Genomic DNA, 18,305 nt, shown 5'->3' with positions numbered 1-18,305 from the left:
TAAGTCTTGTACACCTTAGCTTATGAACTTCAAATTTTACATCTAAATCTGTTTCACTTTCAGTATAATTTAATTTCTTTCTGGGTGTATCGTGGGAAACACTGCAGCTTCTGTCACACGTCGGAAGTTACTCAGGGATAAATCTGTCAAAGGGGACATTGCTGAGCTAATTAGAAAAAATTCTAAATGGATACAAAATCTGGAATATCTGACTGTATGAACTCTTGTGATGTGGCAAAGAAACTGACGCAAATTTACAAAGTGTACTTCTTTGGAAATCAGTAAAATTTGATCAAAAACCTGTGTACTTATACAATAAATTCAGGAAAATATATTGGCATTTGCATCCATTGGTGAAAGCAGGTTTGAGACATTTACATTTATTCATTTAGCAGGCACTTTTCTCCAAAGCGACGTACATCTCAGCAAAATACAATTTGTGCATTACATTAAGAGAAAGAGACATGGCTGCAGACATGTGATTCTTAAGTAACCCTAGTTTGTTTCTTTTCACTTGATGCAACAATGTTGATCGCTCGAGTAGGTGCACAAAACACAGGGTAGACGAATCCTGATCATCATCCTACAGTTTTTTTAAAAATTATTAAAAGGTACACATTTAAATACAATACAGGAGTAGCGGCTCTGTAAAGGGTTATCTGGGGATGATCATAAAGTTATGGTGCCTGAACATTCACACCATACATGATCTGGAGAGATCTTGGGCGAAGTGAGTCCGTAAAAGATGAGTTTTCAGACCATTCTTGAATGTTAACAGAGTTTCTGCAGTTCTGATGGAGACGGAGATAAATTATACCTTTCTTGACAGCAGTACAGTACTGACAAAAAAGAAAACCACTTATTATTATTTGGATAGGCAGCAATTGTATTGAAAATAGTTTACAGTTCATCCCACTGTTACACCTGGCTATTATAGAACTATCTCTGGGTTTTCCAGCATCATGAAGACTTGCAGTGGATCATGATATGACGTCAACAACATTCATGGCCTGTTTCTTATTTAAGTATGATCCGTGGTGGAATGTGTGATAAGTGCCCTTAGGGAAGCAGTACAGGTTTCCCTGTCCAAGAAATGTCCTTTCAATATGCCTAGGCTATAGATTCACAGCAGCCAAACACTTAACAAATGAAACATCCTTTGTTTCCTTCATTTTTACAATGGTTGGAATTCCTTTCACTGTCTGAGGGTTAAAAAAAAAAAGCCCTCAGGAGCTAGGTGAAAAATTGCTAAAAAAAGAAAAAAATCAGCAAACTGGATTTCCTTTACTTATGTCCAACACCATGTACATGCTATTTACTATCATCAATTTCAGTACAGTTCAATTTATTTTCATTTGGCACTCTTCTCACCAGAGTGACACACTGAATGAGAATAAAACCAATACAAGATTAAACAAGGTTATTGAAAATAAGAATAATTTACATATTTAATTAGCATATTATTAAAAAAAGAGTAAAACAGCTGGCAAATTTAATTATAATCTGTTGCAACTGAATTTGTTTACCTTCAGGTAGGTTAGCTATATAGAGATCGTAGCAAACAACTATTTGAACTGTCTGCGGATTAGTTTCCCATTTTATTTTTTTGCTAAGCCATTTAGATGTGACCTTTCTATGCTAGGCGACTCAACAGCTATTTTGGGTGTTGAGTTCATGAGGCCTATGTAGTCTTTTTGGGCTCAATCATCCATGAATATGCAGGTCAATCAAACACCGTGAATTTGTTGGTCAACACCACCCCTAATCTTGACTCCACGGGTTGGTCCTGGTAAACCAAATCTGGGTGTGGTACCAGTACCTGTGTTGTACATTCTTAGAAGTCTTTGATTTTGTGAATGTCTTTTATATTCATGTAAATTTTTCTCTTTGGATTATGTTCTCATTCTTGTTCATGCTTTCAAAGTGTAGGTAATGACTCAAAAAAAAGATTATGGATACAAGCTTCAGAAATGAGGTTCCTCTGCGAGGTGCTGGGGTCAAGCTCTCTGAGAGGGTGGGGAGATTAGGAATAATAAAAGAGCCAATTTGAGCTGCAGTTCCTACAGACTGGGAAGAGCCAGTTGAGGTGGTTTGGGGATCTTGTTAGAATGCCTCAGGATGCCTCCAGATGACATACACCGACCATGCACTGTTGTAAGACCCCTGGGGTTGACCCAAGACACAATGGACAATGGAGAGATTACATTTCCAATGTCACCCTGGTAATGCTAGGGGTCCCCCAAGAGACTTTTTTTTTTTATCAAGCGTTATTTGATAAAGTTATCAATAATACACAACTAAAACAATATATTAAAATCCACAATCAAACAAACCCAACACCATTTTTCTACAGTTGGTCAACAAAGTTACTAAACAACTATTACATAAAATACATTGTCAAGACAAAGTCTTTCCCATAACAATCCCTTTCTGGCTTCAAAAAATATAACTGACTCATGTCTTCCCCACACCAACATACCCAAAAGGACTGTCCCCCAGGAGACTTTTGCTACAGACATGAAACTGTGGTCTGTCCAGCTTAACCTGCTCCTACCACCACCATCACAAGTTCAAGTGGCTTTGAAATTTGATGCTGGTGTGGCATACTCTACTATTGCTGACATCTGCAGTACATCTACGACATAAAAAACATCTTCTACAAGCATAGAGGCAACAGGGCTCTGCAACATTCAGCTTCCAGAAGAACGTGAGGTAGTTTCCAAACAACCTTGATACTACGTTTGCATAAGAAACACCTTACAACAGGGCTTAGATGTACGTTTACACTGATATATATATCAATGGCAGTGTATATACGCATTTTGCAGTAAATTGGGTGGACACACCCCAACAGTGTAGTGGCCAAGTTTTCGTCAAGGTAAAGGTTTCATTTTGCAAAGGATTACAGAAGGAAATATTAGCAGGACTGTGACGCATGAGCCACACCAAAAACTGAAAATATTCTGTTTCGGATCTTGATCGCCGGGGAACCGGTCTGGCAGTAAGGATGGTGGCACGTGAGCAGTGAAGCTGCAGTAGAAAGAAAGGAGAAGTTAAAGATCCTCCCCCTCTGCTGAGGATTTGATGAGATGGAGACAGGCAGAACTGAGAGAGCAGCGTGAAGACATTTCAGACTCCAGAACGCTGTGATCGAAGGTGTGTTCACAACTCCCTAACCTCCCAGTTCCTCAAGTTCCCATGGCACAGTACGACCCGGTAGGTTCCATTGCCACTCTTGGACATGGTTTCTTGATACGCATTTCTACTGGAACTGGCCACAATAAAATTTTAAATGTGGAAAATCAAAATTTAATCAAGTTGTATATTTGGCTGCTATGCAGAACTGTGGCTTAAAAGTTGATCAGAAATAACTGGTCTCATTAATTTCTTTCTTGTTTTTCTAAGGAACTTTTAAGAAGCACAAGTAGAACATACTTTCTCTTGTTGGGATGGATTTAAAGTTTGGAGGGTTTGTTCAATTCAGAGCTGAGGAGATGTCTGACAAACTTTTCTTTACATCTGAGGTTATGTGTTTCCTTTCTTTACATTAATGAAGATCTAAGTTGCAGTCTTGTAATTAAAAACTTTAAAGAAATTGTAATTAAAAAATACATAAGTTTTGCACACCACATTGTAAAAAAGGTAGTGGTCTAATTTTTTAATATAACTATTAATTAAATTGTTTTAGCTCTTAGCATCAGCTTTATTGTCTAAAGTCCTCAGATTTGTTTGAATTACAAGACTGGTGGGTTATTAAGTCTGACATCAGAAACAATTATTTTTGATCAGTATTAAACCAGTTTCACAACTACAGCATCTGATTTATTTTAAGCTTAAAAAAGCAAGAAAACCAGTTTTGATTAATCTGGAGTTAGATGAATGACAAAGCATGCACATATTTTTGCATTGTGCAAATTTAACTTTAACTACTATGCTTTTGAAACAATAATTCCAACAGCTGCAGAGGTCAAGAAACTCTCATCTTATTTTCTTTATTGTGTTCTTTCTTTCCTGGTTGTATTATTTGACTGGTCTGGTGCATCTCGGTAAACTGAACTGACTCCAAACATAATTAAAAAGAAAGATTTTACATAGTGAAGCACTGACATGGAACAACACTGTAGATATGCTGTCTTTCCTCTACACATCTGTGCAATATCTTTGTTCTCTGTTTCATTTAATACAGTAGGATAAAATATATAATTCTCACTTTAAATGGATCCCCTTCAATATATAATGTTTTCTACCATGGCCTCGTTTCCATTAGTCATTGTTATTATATCCTATAGACTGTGCTCATTACGTCAGTGAGGTATGAAACACCGCAGGCACTGAGCTGGAACACATTTCTGAAAACACAAACATTACTTCTGCATAACAGAATTAAATATACTGAAACTTGTCTGGCAAAAAAGAAGGTCTCCAGGGCTGCCACTGTCAGCCAGAATAAAAAGGACTGGCAATTCATAGATATGTTTTTGGCTTTAAATGCAGTATGGTTTGTCCTAATCCACCTTCTTTGTTTTGTTGTTTGATCTGCTCTATTGCTAGGTTTCCTGTTACTTAGCAACAAATGAAGGCTGGCATGCATTCTTTTTTTAAATGCTATCATGACATGCATAAAGCAAAGTATGCTACTGAAGAATTGCTTTTCTAGAAGAACATATAAAAATGTGTGCTTTGTTTATGTCAGTATTTAACAGCCATATATCAAAGGTTATTATGATTAACAATTTTACTGTGTTGCAGCTGAATAGGCTTTTGAGCAATAAAAATTTTCCATCAGTTACCATTTTTTCTTTTTTGATGAGAAAGATGTATTGAGTTTTAATTATTTAAGTGTTGAAATGAATTTAAAAAGAATACAATTTTACTTTTTATCAGCTTTTGAAAAGTCACAGTTATAACTGTTTCTGTGGCCTGGCATTATTTCACAAAATAGGCTTTTATGTTTGTGAATGTTTAAATAAAATAATTCTTAAGTAACTTAGTGCTGTATACAGTCTTAATATAATAATAATGTAACATTTGCTTTTTGAAACCATAATATCTTAATGTAATAATAATAATGAGCTCACTGGTCAAGGGCTCTCCCGGGGTAGAGGTGGGGAATGAGCTGTCAATAGTTGTGTAATGTAAGTACCCAGTTTTGCACCTGAGGGGACTGTGTGTGATGGTGCTGGGGTGAATACCAGCCCAAGAGTTTCTTAGGTCGGCTTGGTAGAGAAAAGAAAAGTTTCTCAGGCTCATAGAGGCGTAGCTAGTAGAGCTGTCAGTTCAGCCATTGCTCTCACGGATACTCAAGAAACAAGTCAGCTGATGTCTCTAAATTGCCCTTTGTGTATGTGAGAGAGAATATGAACGCTTGTAGGATCTGAAACCTTGCAATGGACACAAAATATTATCAGAAAATATGGGATTTCTTAATAAAAAGAAATTGAAAAGTTGGGTTCACTGAATTCCCTACAGTCATTCACACATTTATGCAGCAGAACAATGTCATAGACACACAGCAATTCAAACATTATGGGCAGTGTAGAACAACCAGTTTACCTGAAACACATGTCTTTGGATGGTGGGAGGAAACTGGATCACCTTGAGGAAGTCCAGGCGTTATTATTTGTACAGTATGTAAAAGGTATGAAAGAGCTGAAGGACTGTGGTTAGACAGCCACGCAGTATCACAGAGTAATAATGAAGGATTTCTGCCTTATTACATTGTGTAGTGGTAACTAATGTTAGCTATTGAAGGAGTTGTGTTAATTTTAAATGGAATTTGGTAGTATTTTAGTATAAATGGGTGTGATTTTTGGGCTCAGAAACAAATAAAATCTTTTCCCCTTGAAACAAATGGTAATTACATCTTTGAGTTATTAGAATGGACCTTCTAAAGGGTTTTTGGGAATGCATTGGCTTCATAAGGTGGGGGAAGACTAAATTTAAAAATCTATATTTGAATTACTGTCAGAATCGTGACAATGCATTTGTTTTCAAATAAATTTAGTAACTGCCAAACATCATACCAACAGTAATTATTGTACCTATACTTTGTCAAAGTATTTCAACTGATTAATTTGACTGATACTATTTTTATCCCGTTCCTTTCCACACTCACCAGACAAGTCAGGTTACATTCATGTCATTGACCTCTCAGAGCCCTTGGGATAGTGGAAGTTGTGCTGTTGGTAGCTGTTTGGGTTCATATTACACCGAGATGCTAAATTACTTCATAGAATTAATTACTTGCCTTTGACTGAACCTTTAATTGAAAAGAGTGGGCAACTAATAGCACAGTGGTTAATGCTGCTTCCTTTGGAGTCAAAAGTTGCCCCCTTAAATGTCACCTACTGCTGTAGTACTCTTGAGCTGTGTACTTAGCTTAACCTGTACTGGTAAAAACTACCCATCTGTATAAATGGATAAATTGCTGAAGGTAACTTAACAGTGTAATTCACTTTGAAAAGAAGTATCAGGTAAATGAATAAATGTTAAATCCTTCAAGGTGTGTTAAGCTTATAAATATCTCAAAAGGAAAAATTGTCCTGCGTTTGCTGCTTCTAAAGAGGCAGGCAGCAGAAAATTGTGCTTTTTGGGAAGACATAAAACATTTAAAGTTTGCGTGATTCACACACTGCCTCTTTGTAACTAAACACAACTCATGACAACTCAACGTTCCATTGAATGCAACATAAAACCATCACACGTTCCCCATTATTAACACATGACCCAAAGCCATAGTATGGGCAGGCTGGAAAAAATATACTGTAAAAAATATCAATACAAATAAACACAGATGCACAGACAGCAGGCCAAAATACTGGATTCACCCTTAATATAGCACTGATAATGATTAAACAGTGTTTAATACATGGAGTGTCCTTGGCCACACTCCCATTATTAACTGAAGGCTGGGGAGGGGCTTATTAGGATAAATGAGCCAGAGGACCAATAGGATGAAGGATTACAGAGTCAAGGAGAAAAGTATGTGCTACGTGGATGTTTTTCTAGGTAATTTGTGTCCCAAATGCCTAATAAACACTGTAAATTCATTATTCACCATGCTCACCACCTCAGACAAAAAAAAAACATTGCAATAAAAATGACCATTGTAATAACAACCTGGGCCTACCCTTGGAAGCCCACCTGCTCACTGCAAGACTTCCCCTAAGACCGTCCCTCTCTTCTCCTGCCAGCTGCCTTAGTAAGTTCTCCCTGATGAGGTTTCAACCGCCAGTCGCTAGTCATCGTTAACCTGTTAAGGTAGGGCAGTGGGTAGCTGTTCATCAAGGTTCCTACTGACCCCTACCTATGAATCACTGGCCACCAGCTCAGACACCCTTCATTCCCCTTCTCCCCAGATGTGCTTGGCTTCCTGTTTTGGATGAGACACTTGTTTTGTAATGAATTCCTCTACAATTTTTCCCCTTGAAACACTTGTTGACAGTTTGTCTCTCACAGTGCGCTTGTATTCATGACCATTCACTTCCTCTAAAAGGGAGACCTCCCTCCTTCATACTACGAGGCTGTGCAGTCTCCGCCCCCCTTCCAGCCTAACCATGAGGTGCGTTACGGAAAAGGAGATAATCCCCTACCCAGCCCACCGTACTACATTCCCCAGAAGGACCCTCCAGTGCCTGCACCTGAAATCATCCAAAAATCTAGTAAGCATAGTGCCTTCTAGGCTCCTTCCTGTCTCTGTTGCTGTACTCCATCTCTTCACCTTTACTATACATCTGCAGCCTTCTGATGCTCTTATGCTCTCATGTCACAGCCTGACACTCCTCCACAAGCTTCTCATTCCTTCTTCACATGACTAACATGAATGACATTCCCAAAAGATGAAAATAAAGGTCAGGAAACTGGTCTGGACAGTAAATAAGGTACCACCTCTAGTGACAGTAATTACAGCACATGGTGCAGGTGGTTAAAGACATGGACTTTTAACCTGAAAGTTAGAATCAGAATGAGTTTTATTGACCAAGTGTGCTGATGCACACAAGGAATTTGCTGTGCTTCTATGCTTCCGGTACTTACCGACTACAAAAAACTAACACAGAATTACAGAATAAATGAATAACATTCAAATCTACTGCTGCTGTACGCTTATAGAACTGACTTAACCGCAACTGCTGCATGAAAATGTCCAAAAAGAGAAATGGTTACAATTCCTTAGATGTATTCGACTGTGATTCTTCTGTATTTCATTTATATCTGTCTTTGACAGCCACAATACACGTGACAAAGGTGACCTACCGGAAAAGCAGATGCTGTTTGCTGGTAATTGGGATTCTCCTGGTTGTAGTCATCATCCTTGGCCTCTCCATTGGGCTGGGAGGTGAGCAGCTGCTTCACAGATAACCATATCTCTATAATACACCTCTGTGCCCCTAGTAACATTCTTGTAATTCTTTCTCTCCTTCTCCTTTTCTTTAATTGTCTGTTTATATGTGTATACCATTGAATCTGAAATTCCCCTGCTGGTATTCTCTTCTGCTCCACCCATCCCGTCTCTGGGATCAGTTTACTATGGCACCAGGAGCCACAGTGGAAATGGCTGTGCAGGTGGAGACCATGATGATGGCTGCACCAGTGGGGGTGGCAGTGAAGGTCATGGTGGAGATGATAATGAAGGAGCCTACTCTGATGGTGGTGGAAGCCATGAAGATGGACACAACCGATTAGGCCAGCTGTTAACAACATTGGCTCAGGACCCCTGTGACAACTTGGCTGAACAGTGCGATGGGTATCAGGACTGCCCCTCGGGCAGCGATGAGATGGACTGCGGTAAGCAGGCGGGCAAGCAGAAAAGCACAGTTTTTGAAATCCTCTTTCCCCTTTCTCACCTTGTCCCTTGCATTCCCAATCTCTGTTTTCCCACTGCAGTGAGGCTTGGGGCCAATGATGCCCTGCAGATCAGGATCAACAACAGTTTTCTTCCTGTCTGCGCCCAAGGTTGGAGCCAATTTCTCGCTGACAAGACCTGTGCTCAGATGGGCTTCAGAAAGTAAACATTCTGCTTATTTTCAAAATACTAATTCCTTCCTTTCTTCCTTCATTTATTATAGCTAATTCCTGTAGCTATATACTTCAGTTGTTGCTTTACGTGTTCTTTGTTGTATAACAGCTTCAACTTCAGCTCATAGTTATTCTCTGCTCTGTAGGTGACCACTGGATTTAATATCCGATTGCCTCTCTGTGTTTTGTAGGAGCTTCCAAAGCACACCAATAGATGGTGAGGTAACAAGTGGCATAATAGTGACCAACGTATCTTCAGAGTTCATCCAGGGCCAAGGCACAGTCAGGTACATCCCTGGACACAGTCCGCATTTACAGAAATCTGTATTTTTACAGGGGGGTGCGGTGGCGCAGTGGGTTGAACCACGGTCCTGCTCTCCAGTGGGTCTGGGGTTCGAGTCCTGCTTGGGGTGCCTTGCGATGGACTGGCGTCCCATCCTGGGTGTGTCCCCTCCCCCTCCGGCCTTATGCCCTGTGTTGCCGGGTTAGGCTCTGGCTCCCTGCGACCCTGTATGGAACAAGCAGTTCTGAAAATGTGTGTGTGTGTGTATTTTTACATAAAATCCTCATCATCATGCATAACTTAATCATTTATGTGGTGAGTGCAACAGGTTTACACTTGAATTTGAATTTATTGTACACTGGATGACTGACATACATGGAAAATACTGGACTGAGGATATAATGTCATAGCATATTCCATCTTTTTTCCATTTTTTCTGTAGCCCTGTATGCCCTGGCCAGCAGATTGTCTCTTTGATGTGTACTGGTAAGAGTATTTTTTTTTAATTACATTTACATTTATTTATTTAGCAGACACTTTTGTCCAAAATGACTTCCAATGGACTATATGTAGTGTTACCAGCCCACACACCTTATTCACCAAGGTGATTTACACTGCTAGATGCACTACGTACACTGGGTCACTCATCCATACATCAGTGGAACACACTCTCTCTGTGTCACTCACACACGATGGGTGAACTTGAACAGCATGTCTTTGGACTATGGGAGGAAACCAGAGCACCCAAAGACTTAGACTGCTTGATACACTACTTATAATGAGTCACTCATCCATACACCAGTGGAACACACTTTCTCTGTCACTCACACACTATGGGGGAACCTGAACAGCATGTCTTTGGACTTCGGGAAGAAACTACCACAGACACAGGGAGAAGATACAAACTCCACACAGACTGAGCAGGGATCGAACCCACAGCCTCTCGCACCACCCAGGTGCTGTTAGACTAATTCTGAAAAATTAAAAGACAGCCTCATCAGCTGTACAGATGTCAGTTCCAGAGTGCAGAGGCATTCTCAGCACAAAATAAAATAATAAGTTTATTGAAAAGCATATTTCTTGTACATTAGCTACAAAAACATTGATATTTTATTAGACCAGGTTATGTGTGCACTTCCATGCACATAGATATACTATCACAGACGTTTTAACTGTGTATTCAAAAACATTTTACAGATTCTTATAATGCTGCTTTTTTAAATTCTCTGTATATAGAGAATATCTTCCTAGAACTGCAAACAACACATTGGAAGCCACAATTACAACCGAACTTTCTAAAACAACTGTTGAAGTCAATATAGAACACGTCAAAAAGATCAGTTATATTATTTGTAACAGCTAAATTAACTGTGGGAGACCTGATCTGTGTTTGAATTCCTGATCTGTGTTTTAATTCACAGTATTTAAGCTCAGTCTGTTGAGAAGGTTAGGAGTAAATTATACCAAGTTACTGCAATGCACCACTGTGCTATATTTTCTGACAACTAGTAGTCTAATGGTTGTATGAAATATTTAGCACTCATGTTCATAATTTGATATTGCTGCTTAAGGTTTCTGAAACACTTCGGTTGTACCCTAGAGAAAGAGTTTTTTCTTAAATTCACACACACACTGGCTGAAACTGCTTGTCCTGAGCGGGGTTGCGGCAAACCGGAGCCTAACCCTGCAACACAGGGTGCAAGGCTGGAGGGGGAGGGGACACACCCAGGACGGGATGCCACTCCATCCCAAGGGACCTCAAGCAGGACTCGAACCCCAGACCCGCCAGAGAGCAGGACCCGGCAAATCCCACTGCCCCACCACGCCCCCCTTTCTTAAACTCACCTTGTGCTTATTAGACAAAGAGAGGCAACAAATGGTCTATTAAGATAATGTAAGCAATATTTTTCGATGGTTGTATCACAATATAAAAATATCACATTACTAGAGATAAGTGAAAACAAACACTGGCAGGACAAAATGGGACTGGAAGACCGCCATCGCTCTTCACATAGCGTAGAAGGCAGCAAAAGTCAATGGTTCGGTCGCTGGGGAGGTCCTGTTGAAGCACTTTTGGAAAGCTGCTTGACTCTTGCTTATGTGTGTCCTGTCCCTTTGTGGTATCCATAGACTGCGGCAGGCAAGAGGTCAGCTCCCGTATCATAGGAGGCACTCCGGCACAGCTGGGCCAGTGGCCCTGGCAGCTCAGCATGCACTACCTAGGCTCACACATATGTGGAGGATCCTTGGTGGCTCCAGATTTCGTGGTGACAGCTGCTCATTGCTTCTCCGGGTGAGTGCCAAAATATACTTCCACCCAGGGGTTATGGACTTAACATGCTTTTTTTTTTTTAAATAGAAGCAAATGAAAATGTAAAAATTCAATTCAAATCAATTTAATTTATTTTTCTAGAGCTCTCTTCTCACATAGTGACACAGAGTACTGAACAGAGGTATGAGGCAAATTTACAGTTGGCTCTACATTAAATTACTACAATATACATGCAATTATTAAAGCTGTAAGTAAGACTACTGGCCATGGAGGAAAGGAAGAAAAAACTCTCAACTGAAAGTCAATGAAAAAAAAACCTCTGGGGGTCCAAGTGCCAGTGGCCACCCACCTTGCCAGGGCATTCTAGGCTAAAAAAATACTTTTAAGTCAATTTACAGCTATAAATAACAAAAAAAATGCAGAAAGAAGAAATCTGTACTATTTCTGGAACCAGTATTACAAAGTATGAACAATGAAGAATTGTGCACTATGATCAGTTTGCAGGTCTGCTGCTGCCCACTTGTTCATACACATTTACTCTCTGAGGACAGTATTTACATTTATTTGTTTAGCAGATGTTTTTCTCCAAAGCAACTTCCAATGAACTCTATGTAGTGTTATGAGCCCACACACCTTATTCACCAATTGACTTACACTGCTAGATACACTACTTACACTGGGTCACTCATCCATACATCAGTGGAACACACTCTCTCTGTGACACTCACACACTATGGGTGAACCTGAACAGCATGTCTTTGAACTGTGAGAGGAAACCAGAGCACCCGGAGGAAAAACACCCAGACAAGGGGAGAACAAGCAAACTCCACGCAGACGGAGCAGGGACAAAACCCATGTCCTCTAGCACCACTCAGGCTCTGTGAGACAGCAGCGCTACTTGCTGTGCCAACATCACACCAATAAATAGACTGCAGATTTCAATCATTTTAATCTAAACAGTAGGTCTTTGAAATATGGGGAAATGAAACAGAGGTGACCGAAATACTTTTTTATTTGTCCAAATTAATTGGATGATTAAGGTGTGTTATGTGTGCTGTTCTCCCTAGACCTTTCATTTCAGTGTGACTGCTGACCCTTGGCTTAAATCTGTTCATCATGTCAGGTCGAACCCCTCCACCCTCAACTCCTCTAACTGGAAAATTTATGGAGGAATGATCTCGCAGAGCAATCTTCCTCCTCCATACTTTATTTCAAAGATCATGATACATGAAAACTATAACTCCCACACTCATGACTATGATATTGCCTTGGTGAAACTGAATGATCCAGTGACGTTCTCAAGTGAGTACATCTCTGCATCTCACTAACAGTTGATATAAAATGCTCTCACTATGTTCTTTGGAATATTCTGCAAGCATCAGGTTCTCCATGGAGGATCTGCTTTCTTAGTGACACGAAGTGGTATGGTCATTTCCATTTTTCTAACGTGCATGTGATCCGATCTGCAGAGGACATTCAACCGCTTTGTCTGCCTACCTTCAACCAAATATTCCCGCCTGGGACAAAGTGCTGGACCTCTGGCTTTGGGACCACAGAGCAAGGAATAGGTTTGAATGCTTTTCGGTTGCAGTGCTTAGTGAAAGCGGAAGAAGAAAAACAAATCAGAGCAGAATATGGAACGCATAGTGTGAACTGAAGACTGTACCCACTATGCAGAATTTTTAAAAAATAAGCTTTTGAAAAATTGGTTTACAGCTTTGCTTACTCGAGTATTCTGCTGAGTTTATAATGATGGCTGAGTGGTGAAGTCTGACTTTGTTTTGATGGTCTGATTTTGCCCCCAACAGAAAAGGTCTCCACTCTCATGATGGATGTCAGTGTGAACATCATTGACTCCAAGGTGTGCAACAGCAGCACTGTGTACCCCAGCCTGATCACCAGTAACATGGTGTGTGCTGGAGATCTCAATGGGGGCAGGGATGCCTGTACGGTGAGTGCTTTGCAACCACTATACTGTACCTGTCCCTATTTACTCACACAGTCAAACACCACTCAGATTAAAGCTTGGATTTGTATCCTTTCTGGTTCTATAGGGAGACAGTGGAGGTCCACTGGTCTGCCCTGGACCTGGCCAGCGCTGGTACTTAGCGGGAGTGACCAGCTGGGGTGAGGGTTGTGGGAAGAAGAATAAGCCAGTAGTCTATAGCAATGTGGAATCTCTACTGTCTTGGATCTATGGAAAAATGGAGGTAAGAGACCCCAAGCCAAAAAATTCCTTCATTTACATAGGGCTGCCAGTATTAAAAAATGGAATCTGCTATAGCACAAAATTGTGAATCACATATTCAAAAAAGCTTTGTAGAAAGACACAGATCAAACGTTATACATTGTTTCCTGCTTTTGTAGAATCAGGCATCAGACCATGAAGTACAATATTAATGGGGTGTCGTAGAATATTAAGGGCTCTGTAAATAGCTAAACTTGGGAAGTCAGTGGAAATAAAAATTTATGTTAAGTGAGCCTTGATCGGGGGGCGCGGTAACGTGGCACTTTAGGCCTGTGCCTCCTTTCTGGTGGGTCTGGGGTTTGACTCCCAGTTGGGGTGCCTTACGGCAGACTGGTGTCCCATCCTGGGTGTGTCTTCTCCCCTTCCAGCCTTGCACCCTGTGTTGCCAGGTTGGGCTCCGGTTCGCTGTGACCCTGCTGGGGACTAGCAGCTTCAGTCAGTGTGTGTGTGTGTGATCCTTGATTACTGGGACAAAAACTGAAGTGACTTATAAAAATTATAATAAGTTCAACAAACCAGTGTGTACTATTTTTAAGAAGTTATTTATATAATAATTCATCTCAGGAAGTACTGTGGGTGATAGGACTGGTTACTGCTTCTAAAGAGCTGCTAATTTAGATTCACTCATAAAGCACTTTTCTATCAAATCATTGCAGGAGACCTGAAATCTGAAATGCAAAACTGGTAGTGCAAAGATAAATGATTAAATTCTATGTGTACGCATTGACCTGAAATCAAACTGTCCTCTGTTACGAGGAAGAAAACGGACCGTTTTTCAGATTGCTCACGTTCCAGTTCTGTTAGATTTTTTTGTTGACCTCAGCTGGCTAAGAGAACTGTGACGTGGAATGTATTCCTCAATAAATCATTATGATTTGGAGCTGAAATATCTATGATGTTGCTCAACAGGCTACATTCAGATGAGCGCTATCCTAGGCGGTGCCGTCAGTGAGGACAGGTAGGGGGTGGAACCCCAGAGACTCTGTTCAGAGCACCAAAAGGGGCATTGATGTTGTTGGACGTGGTTGGGCACGTGCAGAGAGGGAAGGCAGGGTTTGGCTCTGGCCATTCGCGTTGGTTGTGGAGTGCTGCCCCGGAGGGAGACAGACACCGGTTGGTTGTTGAGCAGGTCCGAGGGCAGGAAGAGGAGGTGAGGCGTGCAAAGGACATCGCATTGGTGAAGCAGGGTCAGTGGGTGAACTGGGAAGGTGTGGAGAACAGGAAGTTGCGCTGGAGGCGAGTCGCCTTAAGTTTATTGTAGGAGCAACTTAAGACGTGTTACCAACACCACAGAATGTTAAGCAATGGGCAGCGATGGTTCTTGTAAGTTGTGTGGTGGTGTGGTGACCCGGAGGCACATTTTGTCAGGGTGTAAGGTTAGTTTAGGGCAGGGGCGCTATACTTGGCGCCATAATCAAGTTCTTAGATGTTTAGCAGGTGTGTTTGAGAGTAAGCGGCAAATTGTTAATTCTCTGCCTGTTGGCAAGTTAGCTAGAGCAATTGGTTTTGTGCGGGTAGGAGAGAGTCGCACTATGCAAGGGCAGACGTGTCCTGGTAGGTGGGGTAACGCACGGGATTGGAAGCTGTTGGCTGACGTGGGCAAGCAGCTTCAGGCTCTGCAGGTCATTGCTGTTATTTCACTGTGGCCGGACGTGGTGTTGTATTCGGAGGGTGAGCGTACCATGTACTTTGTAGAGTTAACAGTGCCGTTCGAGAGTGCTATTGGGGAGGCATACAAGCGGTTAAAGTATGCTGATCTGGTGGCAGAGGCAAGGGACCGTGGTTGGTGGGCTCATGTGAGGCCAGTAGAAGTTGGTGTTAGAGGGTTTGTGGCTAAATCAGCTACAGTATTGTTGAGAGAGTTTGAGATTAGAGGCCGCTCGTTAAAGGCAGCGGTGAAGGAGCTATCTGAGGCAGCTGACAAGGCAAGTCAGTGATTGAAAAGAGAACAGGGTAGTTGGGGTTACAGGCTGGAGGGAGGTGTGTGATGCTGGAAAGTTAGTGGCAGGTGAGTAATGAGAGGCAGCTGGTGATAATTAAGGAGGTGTGGCCTTGTTAAGTAGGTTAGTTTAAATCTGTGGAGTGGCACAGTTGCAGTTGGTTTGGTGGCAGGTATGGAGGTAAGGTTAGAAGGTATGTATAGAGCTGTGGTTTAGCTGGTTGAGTTGGCGGGGTTGCAGTAATTGTTGAGGGTGAAGGGTATCAAACGTGTGTGGAGGGGAGTGCGTCTGGGATGCCAGATTGCACTGTTGAGCCTTCCAGAGGTGTCGTGGGCCTAAGTCAACAAAACACCGATGAAGGGAGGTGTCCACTTGATAACCTCAATGAAATACTTATGTTGGTGCCTGGCTGGTGTGGTTTGTTGGTTTGACTGGTGAGTTAGGCTTGGTCTGGTGAGTTGGCTTTGTTGGGGTTGGTTGATGGTGTTTTTTGTGTTGGTGGTTAGCCTTGGTTGGGTGGTGGATCAGATGTCGTTTTTTGGTGGGTGTGTTTGATGGTTGGTTATTAGGCTTGGTTTGTTGGCTTGGTTTTGCTGGTGGTATGGGTGGATGGTTCTCAGTTGATGTTAGACCTGGTCTGTGTGGGTTGTTGGTTAGTTTCTTTGTTGGTGGGAGTAGCCTTGGTTGGTTTCTGTTGGTGGTTGTGCTGTGGTCTGTAGGTTTGGATTTGCTGGGTGTGGTTTGGTGGTTGATTTATTATTAGTGGGTTGGCTGGATGGCTGGTTTGTTGGGTTAGGCTTGCTTTAGGTGTGTTGTTGGTGGGTGTGGCTTGGTGTTTTGTATTAGTTGGTTAGGCTTGGTTTGATTATTTGTTAGTGCATTAAATCTGGTTTATTGGTTTGGATTTTGGTTGGTGGTATTAGTTTTGGTTTGGTAGGTGGGTTAGGTCAGTTAAGTGTCTCGGTTTCAGGGCATGAAGATGTATGTTGGCTATGCTGGGTGGTGTTCTCTGATTTTAGGATGGTGGGTGGACTAGGTCCTTGTTTGCAGCCGTTGAAAAATACACACAGGGTATAACATCTTTTCCTGTGTATTCTGAATGTTGCTCAACAGGCTACATTCAGATGAGTGCTATCCTATGTCACCTGTGTTCAGCTCTGCAAGTTGCAGGTCGATATCTCGGCAAATAATTGCTTAAAATATCGTGTAAAATAGGTTTAAAATTTTAGGTATTACACAGCACACATTAACTTTCTTAATATTTTCATTAAAAAATTATATTCCAGGCAGCAGAGCTGCTAGAAGTGTGATTAGTCATACAAAACACCTATTCACAATGAAATATCAAGAGGTTGAACAGAGTCTTGAAGGCTTGTAATGTTTTACGTCAAAACATAAAATCATAATACTGTACTGCACACTCCCTGAAGAAAAAAAAAATCTTTGTAGATATTTGCCTTTTTGTCATCTTCCAGTTTTCCCCATTTCACAATTCATGTCCCATAAAAATAAGTCCTGTTTTAAGCTCTGACTCTAGCTCTTTGTGCCATTGCCTCTACGCAGGAAGAGAGGCCATAACCTCTCCTCAGCCTTCTGAAGATCTTTTACTGTTCGGGAGTTCTATCCAAGTCCCTCATCTGGTCACCAACCTGGAATTTTGCCCATTCTAATGAACAAGGACCGAGGCGGACGAATGATCTGCTGGGAAGAGGAGACTTCAGCATCAAACATGTTAACTTGGGACTGTGGGATTCTCTGCTGTCATAGTAGTCCACTCACATCACCACGGACCACTGACCTTCTTACCTCCTACCACTACTTCAGCACTGCCAACTTCTGCAGAGCAAAATGAGGACAACTTTATTTGATCCCACAGGGATCGTGCAGAATCAAATTAACCAAAAAGGTTTTGCTCGTGTGAGCAGGGGCTGAGATTGATAGAATACCACGCTCTTCCGGTACAGCTCTTAGCTGTACTGATATACTGATGTATTACAGAATCCACATTGTTCTTTAAAAGTAATTGCAAACTACACTGTGTTCCCTTTTCGGGACTACTTTTACATCTTCTCATTTTGTAAATATAACTAATTTTTTCAATTAATAGAATATAATCTTGATTGATTTTCCTGATCTGTCATTGGTAGTCCTGAATTGTTTAGATGTATTTTTATAACTGTTGCACCATTATATAGTAAGGATGTTTCATATTTGTCTGGTGGTCAGTTCTGCTTTTGCTGGAAGAGCATGTTTCCAATATATAGGTTGTGTCTTCGTACCGCACAACTCAGAGTACCGTAACGGGGGGTATTTACATCTTTTCATAGTGTGGTAATCCAAAAATAATGGGGGGGGAAAAAAAGCACTTGTGATTTGTGTTTCTTGATTTATATGGCACAGTAAATCAAAACTCTGACTGTCTTTGGGACACAGGATCTCTGCAATCTTTTAATTTGAAACATTAAATGGAACAACTTCAAAGTTCAGACTGACCCTTTTCTTCCTCTGTTTCTCTTACAGTCATAATCATTCTATGATTTCCATTGA

At 41.2% G+C, this 18,305-nt stretch overlaps 1 protein-coding gene across 1 annotated transcript; it reads left to right on the top strand.

Moving 5' to 3' along the window:
- Positions 1-3,081: 3,081 nt before the first annotated feature.
- Positions 3,082-18,224, top strand: tmprss13a (transmembrane serine protease 13a). Its single transcript, XM_018748904.2, has 13 exons — positions 3,082-3,216; positions 7,496-7,661; positions 8,225-8,335; positions 8,521-8,784; positions 8,884-9,004; positions 9,207-9,302; positions 9,741-9,784; positions 11,429-11,591; positions 12,694-12,872; positions 13,040-13,138; positions 13,379-13,521; positions 13,625-13,780; positions 17,322-18,224. Exons 1-13 carry the CDS (start codon positions 3,199-3,201, stop codon positions 17,334-17,336), a joined length of 1,575 nt encoding a protein of 524 aa, XP_018604420.1. The 5' UTR covers positions 3,082-3,198; the 3' UTR covers positions 17,337-18,224.
- Positions 18,225-18,305: the final 81 nt, after the last annotated feature.

The sequence above is a fragment of the Scleropages formosus genome, chromosome 10 (genome assembly GCF_900964775.1).
Source record: "Scleropages formosus chromosome 10, fSclFor1.1, whole genome shotgun sequence".
Lineage (NCBI taxonomy): Eukaryota > Metazoa > Chordata > Actinopteri > Osteoglossiformes > Osteoglossidae > Scleropages > Scleropages formosus.
The sequence above is the reverse complement of the archived record's forward strand: the minus strand, read 5'-3'. Positions and strand labels throughout refer to the sequence as shown.

What these genes read in the sequence shown, in the direction of transcription:
- tmprss13a (XM_018748904.2), top strand. An exon ending in GCTGCTCATTGCTTCTCCGG is followed by an intron (nt 11,592 to 12,693) that starts GTGAGTGCCAAA and finishes TCATCATGTCAG; the next exon opens with GTCGAACCCCTCCACCCTCA. An exon ending in TGATCCAGTGACGTTCTCAA is followed by an intron (nt 12,873 to 13,039) that starts GTGAGTACATCT and finishes TCCGATCTGCAG; the next exon opens with AGGACATTCAACCGCTTTGT.